General features: G+C 45.8%; 1 protein-coding gene across 5 annotated transcripts in view; it reads right to left on the reverse strand.

The window, feature by feature from the left end:
* ATG7 (autophagy related 7) overlaps positions 1-17,558 on the reverse strand; it is a 2,414,869-nt gene that overhangs the window by 212,913 nt on the left and 2,184,398 nt on the right. Inside the window, exon 19 of one of the 5 annotated variants that reach the window (XM_069643922.1) lies at positions 13,671-13,767. The exons of 2 other annotated variants lie outside the window; for them this stretch is intronic. In XM_069643922.1, the coding sequence (XP_069500023.1) occupies positions 13,705-13,767 (63 nt within the window). In that variant the 3' untranslated portion in view covers positions 13,671-13,704. Of the gene's footprint in view, positions 1-13,670; positions 13,768-17,558 lie in introns of those variants that run through there. 2 more of the 5 variants (XM_069643920.1, XM_069643924.1) reach the window with 2 other exon arrangements.

The following is a 17,558-nucleotide window of genomic DNA, read 5'->3' on the forward strand; positions in this document are numbered from 1 at the left end:
TCCCAGGGAGGAGGCACAAGTGGAAGGGGGGTGTAAAGCCTTGGAGGAAGCTTCCTTCCCCGCTTGTAAAAACCCAGGAACCGGAACCAAAATCTCCTGCCCCTGAAAGTCTGCCACCCAAGGAGCAGAGGGGGGGGGGAGGTAGGAGAAACAAAGAACCAATTTATCAGTGTCCAAAACTAGAAAACTAACCCACCAGTTGTCCAAAAATGTACATTATCTGTGCCCCCTTGCGGAGAAGGAGGGAAGATTCTATGCCCTGGTACAAATATAGGGGCAGGGTACAATTTTGGCACTGGTGGACACTGGATCCCAAGCTACCCTTCTGTCCAAAAAGGCCTTTGATAAACTGATTTCAGGAAGGGGGGAGAATTATCAAATTCCTCACCCTTCTTCCTGGACAACTTCAGAACTTTGAGGGGAAGGAAATTCCCGTCGAGGGGACTGCGGATTTGGACATTAAAATTGGGCGACACAAGGTGAAGCACCCGGTCATAGTTGTGACTCCAGAGGGCACCCCTTGTTTACTAGGGAATGACCTCCTGCGAAGGTTGTCACCCCTAATAGATTGCGTAAACAAGGTCCTTGAACCCAGACTAGCCGACCAATAAAACTGAAACAGAGTTTCAACCATGTTAGTTTAAACGGCACCTGCCACATGGTTGAACAAAAATCTGACCAAGTAGATTTTCACTTCCAGAACAACCAAATCCCAGACGTGACAGTCATAGCAGTAGGACAACCAACTGGTGATGGGGGGTCCTCTCTATTTCTGAAAATCAACCTTCCTTCTAGTTTAAGGTGGCATTCCACACTGGAAGGAAACACTCTGAAATTCTTTACCAATCCACAATCAGACATTCCCACTCCTATAGTCCAGATAGATGAGAAATCAGCTCGAAATTGGAGAGCAGTTGTTCATCCCTGTTCAGTTAAATGAAGGGAAGGACTCTGTTCTCGCCCGAGTGTGTGTGAACAACAGTAAGAGCTTCATCAGCGAAGCCATGTTCCGCCAACTCCCAAAAGATCCAGCCATTCCCACATACAAACTGATAGACACATGGGAAATGGTTCTAGAAACACCTAACGCCAAACATCTCCTGCCAAGCAGGTGTGTGCTCAAAATCTCCATAGGCAACAAGAGCATAGTCCATCATTTTTGGGTCGTGTGAGAAGTCACTTCCGCCTTTTACTTAGGCAGTGACATTCTCAATCGCTTTGCCATTAGTTTGGACCTAATAAACTTCAAAGCTTGGTCCCGATTAGCGGATAATCCCATGGGCTTTGATGACCCAGAGAAAGCATTTAGGTCAGCTTGATTGTTGCCTTATGCAGTTGAAATTCAGATTGGAGAGGAAATCACCATCCCAGAAAGGACCAGACAATTCTCCCTGGAAGTGAAAGTTAAAAGAGGACAGAAATTGAAAAACCCTGATGCCTATATTCATCTAAATGCTTCTCTCCAACAGCAAGGGTTGGGGGTAAACCCAACACCACTAGTCAACCTAGAACATGACACCATTCCAATAGAAGTGGATAAAAGCGACTTAAAGAGTATTACTCTAGCCGCAGGCACCATTGCTGGAATGGCGGTTGATGACTGACATTTTTCCATAGATTTATGCAATGAACTCTTAGGACCAATCCCCAAGAACTGTTTTGACACTGACAGTGATGACAACACAACACCAGACAGGATCTTTACCCGGAATGGGGGGAACTTCCTGGTGTACACTTCCTGCCCTTACGGTAAGGAGGATGTGACTTGTGGCTTCAGGAGGGATGAGTTGATTTTCCAGGTCCATGAGGGCTGCCTTTCCCACCTGAAGCCACCAGTACAAATCAGTGCTTTGACCAGGGACTTCTCCACCCAGCTGGAGGAGGCCGCTGAGATAGCAAAACCAGAAGTCTTTCCAGGCTTCATGCAGATGGTTGAAGAGAGAGTCAACCTAGTTGATGGCTGTGAGACTCTGAAGCAAAGGCAAAAATTGAAACAAGTTTTCTTCGATTTTCTCTTTTCGGTGGACTCATATGACTGTGGTCGCACCAACATCCACACAACAACAATTCCCACGGACCCTGGCATGACTCCAGTGTTTGTGAAGCAATATCGCTTCCCTCTCGCATCAAGGGAGTCCCTTACTGAAATCATTAAGAAACTTGAGTCCTGTGGGATAATCCGTCCAGTCCACAGCAACTTCAGTAATCCGGTGCTAGGGATATTGAAGCCAAACGGCCAATGGAGACTCTGCGCCGACCTTAGGGAGCTCAACAAACGGGTCCATACTTCCCGATGGCCTCTTCCCTACATTGACCAAGGGCTGGCCCAGATCCAGGGGTCACAGGTATTCACTGCAATAGACCTGACCAATGGATACTGGACTGTACCTGTCAGTAGGGAGGACCAATACAAGCTGGCCTTCACCTTTGGGGGGCAGCAGTACACAAGGACCCGGACTCCCTTCGGATACATCAACTCCGGCAATGAATTCAACATTTTTCTACATAAGGCCATGCCCAACCTGGGTGAGAGGGGTAAGCTGGCTTATGTAGATGATGTTCTCATGAAAAGCTCAACTGTGGATGAACACATAGCGGAGATCCGTTATGTTCTGACCCAGTTGAGGGCAGCCGGAGCAAAGGCAGAGTGGTGTAGAACCCGTGTAAATTTCTTGGGGCATGAGATTACTCCTCAGGGTCTCGGTCCCTAGGAAAAGAAAGCGGAAACACTCTAGAAATTTCCTCCTTGGACTGACTAATTACAGCAGAAAGTTCATTGAGGACTACGCAGAGATCACAAGACCACCGATTCATCTTTTGAAGGGGGGGGGTCAAGTGGGAGTGGGGTCCAGAACAAGCCAAGGCAGTAAGACAACTCAAAAGAAGCCTCTCACAAGCGCCTTGCCTAGCTTACCAGGAGTTCTTCTTGGAGACAGGGTTCTCTAATACATGCTTGACTGCAGTATTATACCAAAAGAATGACAAGGTCAATAAAGTAAACTCCTCTGCGAGTAAAACTTTATCCTCTGTGGAGGAAAAATTCAACGATTGTGAGAAGGCACTCCTGGCAACGGTGTGGGCATTGAAGAATTACCGCCCGTTTATACAGGGGGAACACATCATAGTGGAGACTCCACACCAGCCTCTGCAATATCTCCAAAGTGACAGCATCCGGGCCGGAAATGTGAGTAATTCCCGAATTACTTCCTGGATTCTGTCAATGCAGGGCTTTCCTGTGGAGGTCAGATATGGCCAAAACAAGAAGAATCCCCTCGCGCAAGGTCTGGCTGACTTGCATGATTGTGCCAGAGGACGAGAGTCTAAAAATCAAGGACAACATGGAGGCATACCTAAATTCCCCACACAAAGTCTTTGAAGAAGACAAGTGTGAGGGAATGCCCAATGTGTATGTGGATGGAGGCTCTTACCATGTTGACAACAACGGGGAAAGATAACTTGTGGCCAGAGTAGGGAAAGATTGGTCCCCGAAGTAGTCAAGTGGCAGAGTTGATGGCTGTGTATCAAGCCATCCTCACTGCTGTTCAACATCAACTCCACGAACTGGTCATAATCACAGATTCGGAGTATGTACGGAACGGGTTCATAGAGCACTTGGTTAACTGGAAAACTAGAGGCATGCTTTGTGCTAATAATAAACCCTTGAAATATGGAACATGTATTCAAAACATTGATGATCTGGTCACCTCGAATGGGATGACCATCTATTGGAAAAAGATCATGGGTCATTCTAAAGTAGAGGGACCAGACAAAACTGGAAATTACTTTTTCTGATCAGCTGGCCAAACCCGAAGCCATCCAAGGGGATCTACTAGAGATCAAGTCCCTGTTGGGGGGAATCCAGGTCACTGCCATCACTAGGTCCCAGACAAATGCTCACAATGGGCTCTCAACTGCACAATGGAGTAAGGAGACCCCAGATGCTAATTTGATTACGGCTCAAAAAGGGGATCCAATAATTGGTAAGTTTTATCAACACACTGAGGACCCTGAGAACTTTCCCATGATGGATACCGATTACATAGAGAAAGAGGACCTCAGAGTGTTGATGAAATATCCAAAAATATTCCGAATCCAAGACAGTTTGTTGGTAAGGAGATCCCTAGCTGGCCATGATCAGTGGGTGGTCCCTACCTCATTCCGAAGCCTGATGTTAAGTCACGCCCATGATGCGGCCACAGCCGGTCATAGGGCGTTTCATACAACACTTGAAATCTTAAGAGAGGTTGCATACTGGCCACACATGGGGCAGGACCTCGACCAATATTTGAAGGGGTGTCTTGTGTGTGCACAATTTCAGCCAACATCCCTCAGACACCGTGCGCCTCTCCAAAAGAGGGGGATGACACTGCCTTGGCCAGATTTACAAGTCGACTATATCGGGCCCGTGATTCGCTCCTCTAGGGGGAACAAGTACATGTTGACCAGGACATGCTTGTTTACTAAATGGGTGGAATGTCTCCCGGCCCCAAATTGCAAGGCAGAAACAGCAGCTGTCCTGATGATTAACCACATCTTTTCATGTTTTGGACTACCCCAAAGGATCGAGTCAGACCGAGGTAGCCACTTCATTAGCGAAGTAATGACAAAGATGTGGGAGATACTTGGGTTCAAAAGGAAGCTACACATTGCTTACTGGCTAGCCTCTAGTAGTCCAGTGGAGAGATACAACAAAACAATTGTGAGCATATTAAAAAAGTTTGTGGCAGATACTGGTCCAAGTTGGGTTATTCGACTACCTCTTGTCCTAATGGCCATCAGATCTACCCCTTCATCTGCAACTAAAATGTCACCGTTTGAGCTGATGATTGGACACAGGATGGTGCTTCCCCAGCATCTGCTCTACAGAACCCAAGAACAGACATTGATCAATGCCTCCACAACACATGAGTATTTTGAAAATCTAAGAAAACACCTTCAACATGCTTTTGCCTATGCTCAGCGAAACCTAGAAAGATCTGCAGACAGCATGAAGACCCACTATGACTTAAAGACTGCTAGAAAAGAATAAAATGTAGGAGACCGGGTCTACTTATACAATTTCCAAAGGAACCAGGCCAAACAGTGCACATTTTTGCCTACCTGGAGGGGACCTTTTGAAATTGTAGACTAAATCTCACCAGTCGCCTACAAAATCCGCAACCCCAAAGGCAGTTTGGCGGAGGGGGAAGATAAGTGGGTCCATATTAATCAACTAAAGTATTGCCATCCTAGGCACACTCTGCAGCAACTGGAGGAGACTTCTGGAACCCCAGAGAGGGTCACTCCAGCCCCCTAGAATTCCAACTATAAAATATTCCATATTTAGTCCATAAATTACAATCGAAAAATGTGTGCTGATTTATCAAAATGTATGTGTCCGTCCCATTATATTAATAGTGGTGGGGAAATGTCTACAAATATGCTTTTGCTTTGTCATCCTAGTTTTGATTGGAAATCATGGAAACTAATACCAAGGAGGACTACCCAGGGACCGGGAGAAAGATCCAAGGGGACCGGAGTATCGCTCAATACTCACATCAGGACTGGGCGAGGAGAACTGGTCGATCCACCCCTGATGGAAGAAAAGATGATGAAATTTGCCCGTTTGGAACCAAAAGAAATGAGACTGACATCCCAGTCTTGCGACTTCCCATTGATGGACGATCAACGCCAAATCGCAAGAGGGGGGGCTTGTGGGATGTTTTAACCCACTAGTCTATGCCGTGCAACATCACTGTGTGCTGCTTGCTTCAGAAACAACAGAGTGGCCGCCAAAAAGATCTTTGCGCTAAAAATCTCTGAAAGTGCACAGGAAAACCTGAAAAACAGGCCGCCAATCCATTTTTCCTATGTCAGTGGTAACACAGGAGACCACTGCCAAAACCTATCATTTGGCTGCCCACACAGTAAAATGAAACTACTTTAAAAAGCAGTGTTGCATTGCAAGGGAAACCCAGAACTGCTTTAAAAATCCGTTTTTCCTTGGCTGTGGAAAGTGCAAAAATCATGGTTCCCAAACATCACAAAAGATCCAACATCCTTGTTGGGTGTTAAACATCACTTTATTTAAAGAATTCACCTAAGCACAATGTCAGCAGAAACATATTTTATCAGAAGAAATTCCACATTCAAAGATGCTTGCATGGGAAAAATATGTCAGAAATGGGAGCAGTACCGCTGCTCGCATGTGTCAGAAGCTGGCATTTATTTATACTGTCATTTAAACTTGTGCCTTAAAATTAAAGTATGGAAAAGAAGAGACTTCCCATCAAAAGCAATATAGGGTGACAATTCAATCTCTGTTTTAAAAAGGCTGGAATTAAGAGATTTGTGGCTATATTTGTAAAAATGTAAATTGTATTTTAGAAAAAGACTATTTTAAACATTGTTTTAAAAGTAAGTTAAAGCCAGCCACACTCAGCTTCAAAGACATTCCACAGTTTCTCCCAAACAAAGGAATCTTCCCCCCTGCTCTCTGCTGAGGAACTGGCAGGGAGGTGTGAAACAAAGTGGGAGGAGACTTTGGCCTGTTGCTCTGACAGGAGACAAAAGACTCCCTTGACAGAAAGGAAATGCTAATTTGGGTGTTGACAGAAAACAACTGCTGGCAGGAAGAAGCCTGGGAGTGCTCTGGCCCAGCCCAACCTTGGGGTGGAGACAGATAGTTTTGTTTATTCTGAGAGCACAGAAAATATCTTTTTGAAAAAGACTCCTAGAAAGCTGAACAAAATTGGTAAAAATCTGTAAACATAGTGTTGTTAAAATGAAAATTCTGGTCACGTTTTAAAACCACTCTGGAATTTGTGCGATATTCAGAGACTGAACCACGAAAATGTTGACTTTGTAGCAGTTGTGATAATGCTAAAAATATGAAACTTCACAGGAGTATGCCCAGATGTTATGTGCAGGTATCTGGAAACATTTGTACAGATCTGACACTGGGTAACCAACCAAAAGTGCAAAAGACTGTCATTTGTGAACCGAAACTCTTTGGACAGATACGTGCCTTATTTAATCTGTAATGTAAATATGTAGTATTATCAAGTTGGTAATATTGGAAATATGTTTTATATGAAAAATAGATTTTCTGGGTAGGAACAAGGGGACGTTTTTCCCTGGATTGTAAATTGCAGCATCATTATGACATATCATGACACTCTGGTTGCTTCTCAAATCAGGGGAGAGGAAATTGTCTAACCAATCGGATTCCTATGGGTTGGGCTTAGTATAATCAGCCTATCCACCCCTTGAGAAATACATAAATAGGGACTGTTGAGGACCTAGAGAGACACACACATTCACCCATCAACTGATTTACTAGCGAAGCGCTCTGCAGGAATAACCCAGATCCAGACTCCAGAACTCTGAAAGCAGAATGCCCAATCCCAAAGCTGAACCCTTCTCAGCTGGCCTTTAAAATCTTGCATTAATTTTCTATTCTTGCATTTCATTGAACCCACACAAAGTTTTATTCTATGCTACATTATTCTTCTCGTCCATACTCCTATTGATTAAAGAGATTGTTGATTATTGTAATATCACCCAACGCTGATCATTATATAAATATGAATAGTGTGATATCTAGATATTGTTCAAATTCATAAAAGTGTGATATATATATTGTTCAATCCATCAAATAAATCTTTTAACTTTGCAAAACAACCTACTTCTTGGTTCAGTGAGACCGGGGGGCGGGGGGTATTCAAAGAGAGGGGCGTGATATAAGGCTACATCGTTCAGAAATAAAAAGAACTTTAGACATAAAAATATATAATTAAGGGTTCCAGCTGGCCATCACACGCTAGGCATTGACTTAGGTGGAGTGCTGGGTTGAAACCACTTACACCAGGTACGTAAACACCCCCACACATGTGTTCTCTCTACTGTGCTGGGTCTCTGGTTTCTTGTTTCTAGATATTTTTGTGATACATTATATTTCTCACTTTCTCTCTTTAATGGATTTCCACCTTTTTTCTCGTATACTATTAGGGACTTCTTCTTACCTTCCTTAGGGAGACTTTCTGGTTTTCTCAAGGTGTCAGCCTCTAAGTCACACTTAGCGTTCGTAGGTATTTTATACCAAATGCTGTTTGGCCTTTTCAGTGTTCCAAACTTAATATAACCATCTCCACAACTTTTGTCACTTTTCTTAACTTTCCCCCGGTGTCCTCCCCCTTCTGTAAATCTCCCCAGTAACGTCCTTTTGTGTGACTGACTTTCTGGGCTTTCTTTCTTCGGTTTGTCTTCCCTCTGCATCAGGCTTGAGCTCCATCCTGTTCTCTGCGTCTGTGTACAGAGTGCAATTCAGCAACCGCTCGCTGACAGGAGGTTCCAACATTCCCGTTGGTATCAGCGTATTTGTCCGGTGCTTCCATGGACATCACCAGCTTGGACGGTCCGATGTCCATCGTTCAAGCAACTGTTAACCTGTTGCTGGTGTAGCTGGGTCATCGGTTGCTCCGCTTGGCATTCCTTGCTTCTGTGATTGCCGTCGGCTGAGTGGCTTGATGCTGCTCCACCCCTCAAAGACGTTGCACGCTCCCAGGGATTCCCCTGCGTATGGATCTCTCTTTCTCCTCCTGATCCCCCTCGTCTTCTGTACATACAGATTTTCTGTTAAAGGTCCTCTTTGCTTCAGAATCCTTAATGAAACCAGCATTGCCTGAAGCCAAGGGAACAAAGGGTATTTTATTCCTTGTTGTAGTCCCATATATACAGCTACGGTAGACTGCATAGGGATTTCCTTGTGGGAATGACAGTCCTTTTCCCCTAGGGCGAATCACTCCCAGTGAGGTTCCACTTGCCCAGACCCCTATGGAGGGTCTTGCGTCAGCAGGTTCACCTCCCTAGCCTCAAAAGGGGTGGCTCCCACATGGAGAGAAGGAGTGAATCCTCTGGGTTCGTCACAATGCCCTTTGGACAAACAGGGAGGCAAATCTGACAAAGGCAATAATTAGAAATGTAATTTCGCATACAAGTTAGTACAAGGTAGACCCGCTTTCCTTTGTTAGATTTCACCTTCACACGCTGGGTATTGGTATCTGCTTTGAAAGTACAGCTTTGTTAAATCAGGTCTCTAAGCATATACTGAAATGCAAGATTATTCAGTATTTTGCCGAAGTCCAGGAGGATGAGATGATGCATAAATATCCAGTAAGACTATATCTCCACCTCTCTCCGAGTGAGGGGGCTGTCAGGTATTTGTCAATGGTTATGCACTAGGTTTCTTCTTTCTAATACCAGGCTTAATTACTTACCACTGAGAGCTGTGAAAGCCAGATGGAGTCCCGATTTAACTATAGATGAGGCATGTCAAATGGATTGTGCAAGTGTGATTACAGGGCCTTATTCCCTGAAAGTGACTTTGAGGTCCTCATTTTAGCATGAACGATTCCAATTACAACGAAGTTTCTCTTCTTTTTGACTGCCGCCTGCAGAAGCAAAGTAAAGGAAAAATCTTTGTCCAATGGCCTATTTCATGCAGCTTGTGTGAAACTCGGAGGGGATGCAGTCTCTCAAGGGTGCCATTCGCCTCTGATGTATAGACTGAGTAAAACACACCTCAGTCATCAGTAGGGATGCTTCCTCTTAGGATAACGATCCTCCGGCTGACACAGGACAATACCACCAGCACATTATCTAAAAGTCAGTAATATACTTGTTTGTATAATGGCTTTTGGCCTCCCAGTTTTATGTACTTGTTTGACTGATTGCACATCGAAAGATGACATTTTATATCACATCCTATGCCCACATAATTAGGTACTAGTAATATCATCATAAAGCTAATCAGATTACAAATTATTTAACACTACACATTGCTTCCTAAACATGATTATGCCCTCTGTAGAGCATTTTTCTTCAAAAAGAACAAAACATTTTCCCCTCATGCAAGTGTTTAGTTCCCAGTGACCAAGTGAACAGACAATTGGCCCTAGTTTCAAATAAAAGACACTCTTGGGAGACACAGTCCGTTTACCTGCCATTAAAAAGATTACATTCGGTAGAACAGCCTTTAATTATTTTAACGTTTTTTTACTGGTAGTGGCAAGGGAGGGGATTTAATTCCCTTAATATCAGGGAAGGCTGTATGCACCAGAGTTATGTTTATGCATTTATTTTTGTGCAGCTTTCTATGGATGGGTGGAAGGTGCAGTAGTGGCAATGGCTAGTTTAATATAAAGTCGTATGCCACACACTATAGTCAATTCAATTTGTAATTAACAGGTGTTACTATGCTAAACTAAAGTCTTTTTTTGTTGTTGAGAGGCAGAATTGACGTGTTTTATTTCAAACCTGTGACCGTCATATCGCTCTCACCAACCTCCCAACCCACCCCAAAGAATGAAAGCAGTCATTTAGAATAGAATAATAACGTAATGGACAGCTTCTTGAAAATTCAATTTCCAGCAAAAAGACAGATATTGCTAAAAAATAAAATGAACAGCAATCACAGACATACTATACCTAGACAGTGATTCAGCTTTTTAATCTACTTGACAGACTGGGGTAAATATGGCTAAAGGGGGAGCTAATATTTGAATGGCTTGGTTTTAGCTACTCTACAAGCTTCAATAAATAGCCCAACTGAAACAAAATGGCAGTAGCTGTTTCAGTGTCAACGCCTGGAATGATGTCTAAAAGGGGTCATAAAGATGATAATATTTATAGATGCTGCCAACTTTCAATTGTGTTGGGGAGCAGGGGCAGAATCCCCAGGCCCCTCAGCGATTTGGGACAAGGTGATTGTAGAGGAGATGTTTTAGGGGAGCTGGGAGAGTGGAGGGGGGAAGAGGAGTCACCCTTAGAAGCTGGATTGCAGCGGAAATGTAGTGAATCCTGGTGCTAATGTCACATGTGTAATGAGACTCCATTTTAGAAGTTAGACGCCATCTTGAAATTGAGGCCTAGTGACATAGCTAGGCCAGTAAGCCTAATCCCATCCCGAGGGTTAGAAGGGTGCGTGTGCATCTTCTCCTGGCGGCCCTGCAGAAGGTTAGTTTACTGAAGACACAGAGTTCTTCATTGCGCCTTATCATTAGTGCATGCAACCCAGAAGGAATGTGCCCTTCAAGGCCAACAGAGGGCTGGAATTGATCTTTGAAGAGCTATCCAACGAGAAGGGGGCGAGGGCTTTAGGCCTTCAACAGTCCAGATCCTTAAATTATAGCACCCATGGACCCCCAAACCGAGGTCACGAGCATCTGAGTGCACTGACCACCCCAAGACCCCCGGCCATAAACATTTTAATTGGCCAATCGATCAGGAAGATCAGAGAGCGGTGACCGCCTGCCCCCACCATCAGTTCATGTGATTTGTGCTGCGAGGTGCCAGGGGAGAAGGTAACAAATTTAGGCTGCGGGTGGGAAAGTTGTGGAGGTGCCGGCGTGTCTGGGATGGATCGGGGGTTCACGTAGTTCTGAGACGATAGCACAAGCTCCAAAGTATATGCCTCGCTCATGTCCTTGGTACTAGGTGCACCATAGAGCTATGAAAAAATGAATTGTGTAACTAAATTGCCAATTAGAGTCCTTGTACCTGATGACGGAAGAAGATCCCCACGTGGAAGGAGATGGACAGAAGACGCTGGGGCCAATCGCCTTGCATCCCGTATGGAGCATGCTATATGTGTATAGGGTTGTCCCAACCAGATGGATTTGTAACCTTTGTAATGTGCGACACTTGTGATGCTGTGTACCCTTAAAACCCACTGCTCATGCTGTTTTTATCAGAGCGCTCCGTGGCAGCAGAGGTATTTTCTGGCACGAAATTGTATTTTTGTGAGATTAAACCTTGTTATCCTTGCAAGAGGCGTGCTGGGCCGTTTTCCCTAGTGGGTTGTATTTTTTCTGGTGTGTGTGGTGGGGAGCTACTCTACAAATTGGTGAATCTGACATGATCCCAGATTTTCCACAGAGACAGGGGATTCCTGGCCACATATCTAGAGGGGCCACGCCCACCTGCAGCGACCATTCCCAAGCATGCAACCCGTAGTGGTGTACAGGAGCCATTTGGACAAAATTCCTGACTGTTCTCTGGAGCGGGGCGCAGCTCCTAGGATGGTGCAGGCTGTTAATGGGACCCTGTGATGGAGGAGCTCGGGTGAGCACGCAGATAAAAGTACACCTCTTGAGGATGAAAACAAGGTAGGACGCTGAGAGGGAAGTTGGGGGAACCGATGTAAAGGTGTGTGGATTTGCGATTGTTGAAGATGAGAGGGTGTGAGTGCATGGTGGAATGGTGTATGACTGATTTGAGTAGTGTGTAAAGACCACGTGGCGGTTTACATATATATTTTATTATTTTAAGTATATGAGAAGAGAAATGGAGACGTGGAATCCTTTCCGAGGCAGAAAAGAAGATGGTGCCATATTTTGGAAAAAAAAAAAGAGGAGAGTATACAGAAGTAGGGGCTCTGTATAATTAGAGGGCTCGAATTTGGGAAGGGGAAAAAGATGAAGTAGTGGTCATTTTAGTTTATTGTTTTAGTGTTTTTATCTTATATTGTGTAGTTGGAGGGGGCCAAGGGAGGGTCTGTGGAAGAGGTGGTGTGTGTGGGGAGCGTGTGTGAGTAGAGTGAGCGAGAGATAAGGGTGTGTGGGTAAGGGGCGACAGGGCAGTGGGAGCGAACAACTGGTAGGAATGCTTAAGACAAACTATACACTGTATATGCTGTGACCTTTTAAATATAAGGTTTTTCAACATGGGGGTAAGTTACACTGTTACAGTACTTGTTGCATTGCCGCTGTATAAGGATAAAATTGAGAAATGCCATAAGCAGTGGGTGGCAGAGACACAAGGGGAGATGTTTCGTCCATGACCAGAGCAGGGTAGAAACAATAAAGGGATACTGGAACAGATGTACATATTTTTGGTCGCTAAATATAAAGGTAAAAAGCTCCAAAGGAGGAAAGAAATTTTAGAACTATGAAAATGGTTGAGGACATAGCAGACCACGATGAGTGTAATTCCCAGTGTGACCATGAGCCAACCCAGAGTGTAGTTAAAGGAGCAGTATCTAAGGAAAAATAGTTACCTTCACCCCCAGTAGGATGCTATCCAACCCTTCCACCACCGGATATATCAATCCAAAGAATGTGCTCCCGTCGGACCATAGCACCCCCCCCATCTGTGTTACCACCCCCATATCAAATGAATACTAACACTGCTGTACCGCCAAATATCGAGAGAGAGATGGATAGGAAACCACTGAAGGAGTTAGACGAGGCATTAAAGGCAGTGCAGATGGAGTTGGCACAATTGAGGGTCCTCGGGGAGGAAGGCAGCAAATCGGGGTGTGGACTAGATGCATGGAGGCCCGGAGACATTTTGTTTAGATTGGATAGCACCGATGTTCAAACTGAGAAGGAGAAGGGGAAGTGTGATGTGATGAAGTGTGATGAACGAGGGGCGTAGAGTGTAGACTACGGGACACTTAGGAGGATGAATGGGAAACAGTGGATAAATTAGAGGACGAGGAGGAGATGCTGACAATTACCCCAAGGGTAGAGATCTTGTGGGGACCGGAGTTGAGGAACAGATTTGGCCAGGCAGCAGTGGCAAGGAAAAAAGCGAGTGACAGCAAGATGGGGAGAAGAGGAGTGGGTATACAGTTGCCATTATTGCATAAAGGCCCCAGGAGGACGCAGTACATACCTTGATCTCAGATGGACAAAAACAACCTAATTTAAGCGCTTCCACACCTCACTGCAGGGGCTGGTAAATGGATGAATGTTTTTGAAAAACCAACGGCCGGTATCCCTCTGTCTGTGGGAGATATAAAAAGTTTGCTTGTAGCAATTGTGGGGGATCAGGCAGGAGACATTTGGGTTAAGGCTGAATATCCAGAAATCAAGATAGATGATGACGTACATGATGTGGCGCACTTCAACGAGATCAGAGCGCAGGTGTGGGCCGCACTTCAGCAGGGCATACCGCGATACATCAGATTTGCAGTCCATAATGCAGTATACAATGGGGGATGATGATGGCCCTGCTCAATACATTTTAAAAGTACAAGAGATTTATTTGGAGGACAAAGTTGGGGGAACAGTGGGACTGGTCAGTTCTGCTTTTTTATTTTGTTATTAAAAGGGGATTGCCCAAGGAAGTACAGAAAGCTCTCGATAATATTGTGGGTGCAGAGGTGAAAGGGTGGGCCAAAATACAGACTATAATCATGCATAATTTTAAGGGGATCAAAGAAAGATAAGGAAACTGCACAGAGGTTGCAGGGTGAGGAAGCAAAACTAATACAAAAGAAGTTATCAAAAATAGCATTTAAAGGGGAAGTCGTGGCAGTGACTCAAATGGACTCAGCAGAGCAGTGAGTGGCGCGAACAGATGCAAGAATAATAGCATTCTGGGCAGACGGAGGGCAATGGAAGGGTGGGTCTCAGTCACAGTACCCTGAGTGATACCAAGAAGATCAGCAGCAAGGAAGTGGAGGGGTGCAGAGGTGGATTCAGAGGAATGGGCTGAGAGGGGGAGCGGAACCATTTCAGTTTTGGGGATGCAGAAAAAATTAAGTGTTACTCACCGGAGTGACTAAGATCCTCATAGTCCTCTTTCCTCCATCTTCTATGGGCATCCCTCACTAGGGACTGGAACGGAACCTTTTTTTACCATAAAAATAACACTTTCCCTATAAATTTATACGCATGTGTGGGTGCCGCCCTGGGAGCATGAGTTCTCCTAACCTCGCCCACCAGTGTGTTACGCTCACCTGGCTCCAACAGGGGCGTCGATCTGAACAGCTGCGGTCTCCACCAATGTGACGCGTAGTGCCAAGATGATGGACTGGACTGGCCCACCTAGCTTCGTTTCCTTGGCCCGTAGGAATATTATTCTGCAAATGGAGAAAAGGAATTAACCACCTGTGGAGTTGAGCGTTAACCCCCCCCACTCCCAGTGTTCTCCCCACTGATCACCTTTGATGTCCCATCTAATAGTCTCACCTGATGGTTTGGAAAGATGAGCTCTCCATCCTGCATTGAGCGCAGGGGCGCGTAGATAACCAGTTGCTTCACTGGTTCCAAGGAATTGGTGAGTTCCAGAACAATATTGACTCTGAGATTCCCGGCAAGACGCCGCAAGTATGTAGTTCGTAAGAGTTCAAATGTCTGACTTTCACTCTTGTCCGATTCCTTGCAGGTTGCAGCTTGACCCTAGCAAAGAGTTCCTCGTGGCAACCGGTAATATTCAGGTAAGGATTTGTATTATCCAACACAGTTCGATAAAATAATGTCAATATGTAACCTGTTTCTCCCTTATTCAGGTGCTGAGAGAAAGTATGAAGTCTCCGCGAATAATGCCTCTGGCGGTAAAATCAGGTAAGTCTATTGTGATGAGGAGGTTTCCCCTTGTTTGTCCCTTTGTTTCACCTTGCTGTCCTTTTGTTTCCCCTTAGGGGCCGGGGTTCGGCGAAGATGCAGTGGAAGCTGCGCTGACCCATGAAGAGGAATAGTACCCCCGGTGGTAAAGTCAGGTAAGTCGATAGGGGGTAACTAATATTGCCTCTGTGCATTCCCTTGGCTCACCTTGCTGTTCTTGTCTTTCCCTTAGGTGCCGGAGTGCGGCGAGAACATGCAGAAGGATGCGGTGGAATGTGAAGATGCTGCGAAGGCTGGTGAGTTCAGCGCGGCGCTGCAGCAGGCGAGGCGACGCGCATAAAATCACCTTTCTTCCAGCTCGAAGGCGCGATGGATCGGGTATTTCAGGTAAGGATCAAAGGTATTGCTCTTGTTCTAACCTTTTCTACTTCTTTCTCCCTATTTCTAGGAGACTCGACTCGAGGCGGGCGTGGCAGAAGACTGGATGCAGACTTGCAGGCACGGTGAGCGTTACGCTGCTGGATGCAGAATAACGCGAAGCGTGTGCTGCTCTTCAGGCGTGGTTTAAATAGCCTCCAAAGTAGTCCCAGGTAAGTATTCCTCCCCAGCCCCACCCGAATAAAAAAATAGTCCCTAGGTAAAGTAGTTCCCTCCAAGCCTCTTTTGGCTTGGAGCTCTTGCAGCATGGTCTGCATCAGGTAGGTTTGCAGCATGGTCTGCATCAGGTAAGTTTTAATCTATGAGCCTGGCGCCTATGGTGCCAGGACTGACTCTCCATATGAGCCTGGCGCCATAGAAGCCAGGACTGTACCCAAATAGCCCCTAGCAGCGGTTGTTGGGCTTGCTTGGGATAACTTGATGCCTGCTTCCGGGGTTGCTGGACTTGGTCTGGGTCCCCGGGGGTAGCATGACAGTGCCACACCTCAGTACCCTTTGACGAGTCGGTTGTATTGAACTGCTCAACCTCGCTGCTCTTATTTTAGGGGGAAGGATGGTGGGACACATGGAGGAAAGTGGACTATGGACTAGGAGTACGTTATTCACTTTGGTGAGTAACACTTAATTACTCCTACGTCCTGTCCCCCTTCCTCCATCTTGTATGGGCAACTACAACTGATGAAAACGCCCGGGGAGGAGAGCTTGATACTCTATGCAAACAGATTACGGATGACAGCCCAGTCAAATGCTGCGTCAGCCCGGGTGCTGGTACCAAGACAGTAGTGCTTGCAGAAGGCAGATGGAGTGGCCCATGTTGCAGCTCTGCTAATTACTTGTCACCATACGTGTCATTGAAAGGCTACAGCCACTGCCTTGGCTCTTATAGTGTGAGCGTGCACGCCCCTTGGAGCCTCCTTGCGCTGAGCCTTGTATGCCTCTTGGATGGCAGCAGTCATCCATCTGGCTATTGATGCCTTGGACGCTTGTTGTCTAGGCCTTGAGCATCCAAATGTGACAAATAAGGCATTGGTCTTGCGAAAGGCCTTGGTCCTGTCGAGACAGAAGTGGACAGCCTTTTCAGCGTCTTCCTTGGGATTTGAAAAAAAAGTAGTGGCACAATCTCTTTGTTAATGTGGAAAGATGAGACCTGTTTTGGTAGAAACCTGGAGTGCGTGCGGAGCACAACCTTGTCCTGATTAAACATTGTGTAGGGCTCGGAAGCCACGAGAGCCTGAATCTCGCTAACTCTGTGAGCTGAAGTAAAACCCACTAGTAGCGCTGTTTGCGCGTCACCAATTCGCTGTCCACTGTGGCCATGGGCTGGAATGGTTTCTGCGCAACGGCGATAAGACCAAGGGCGCTAAGAACAACGTTAAGATCCCAGAATGGGTACGGGCATCTGACAGGCGGGTAAAGCCTGGTCAACCCTGCTAGATGCCTCTTCACCATTTGATTAGCTGAGGAGAAGGCAAACCTGTCAGAGTTCCTGTATGTGCCAATGGCCCCTAGGTATGTTTTGCAGGTGTTGACCTGGTCCACCGATCTGGGTAAGTATGCAGAGAAAGACATCACCTGGTCCAGAATGCAGGATAGCAGGTCCACTCCCTTTTCCTTGGACCAGATGCAGAACCTGGTCCATTTGCTCTTGTACTGCTTTCGAGTAGCACGATTCCTGGCTCCTTGGATGAATTCTAGGTTGTCTTGAGACAGCTGGCGATGTTTCAGAGTCACCTGCTCAGGTACCAGGCGGACAGGGCTAGCCTCTCTGGGCAAGGGTGAATCACTCCC

The sequence above is a fragment of the Ambystoma mexicanum genome, chromosome 2p (genome assembly GCF_040938575.1).
Source record: "Ambystoma mexicanum isolate Mex_15411 chromosome 2p, UKY_AmexF1_1, whole genome shotgun sequence".
Classification (NCBI taxonomy): domain Eukaryota; kingdom Metazoa; phylum Chordata; class Amphibia; order Caudata; family Ambystomatidae; genus Ambystoma; species Ambystoma mexicanum.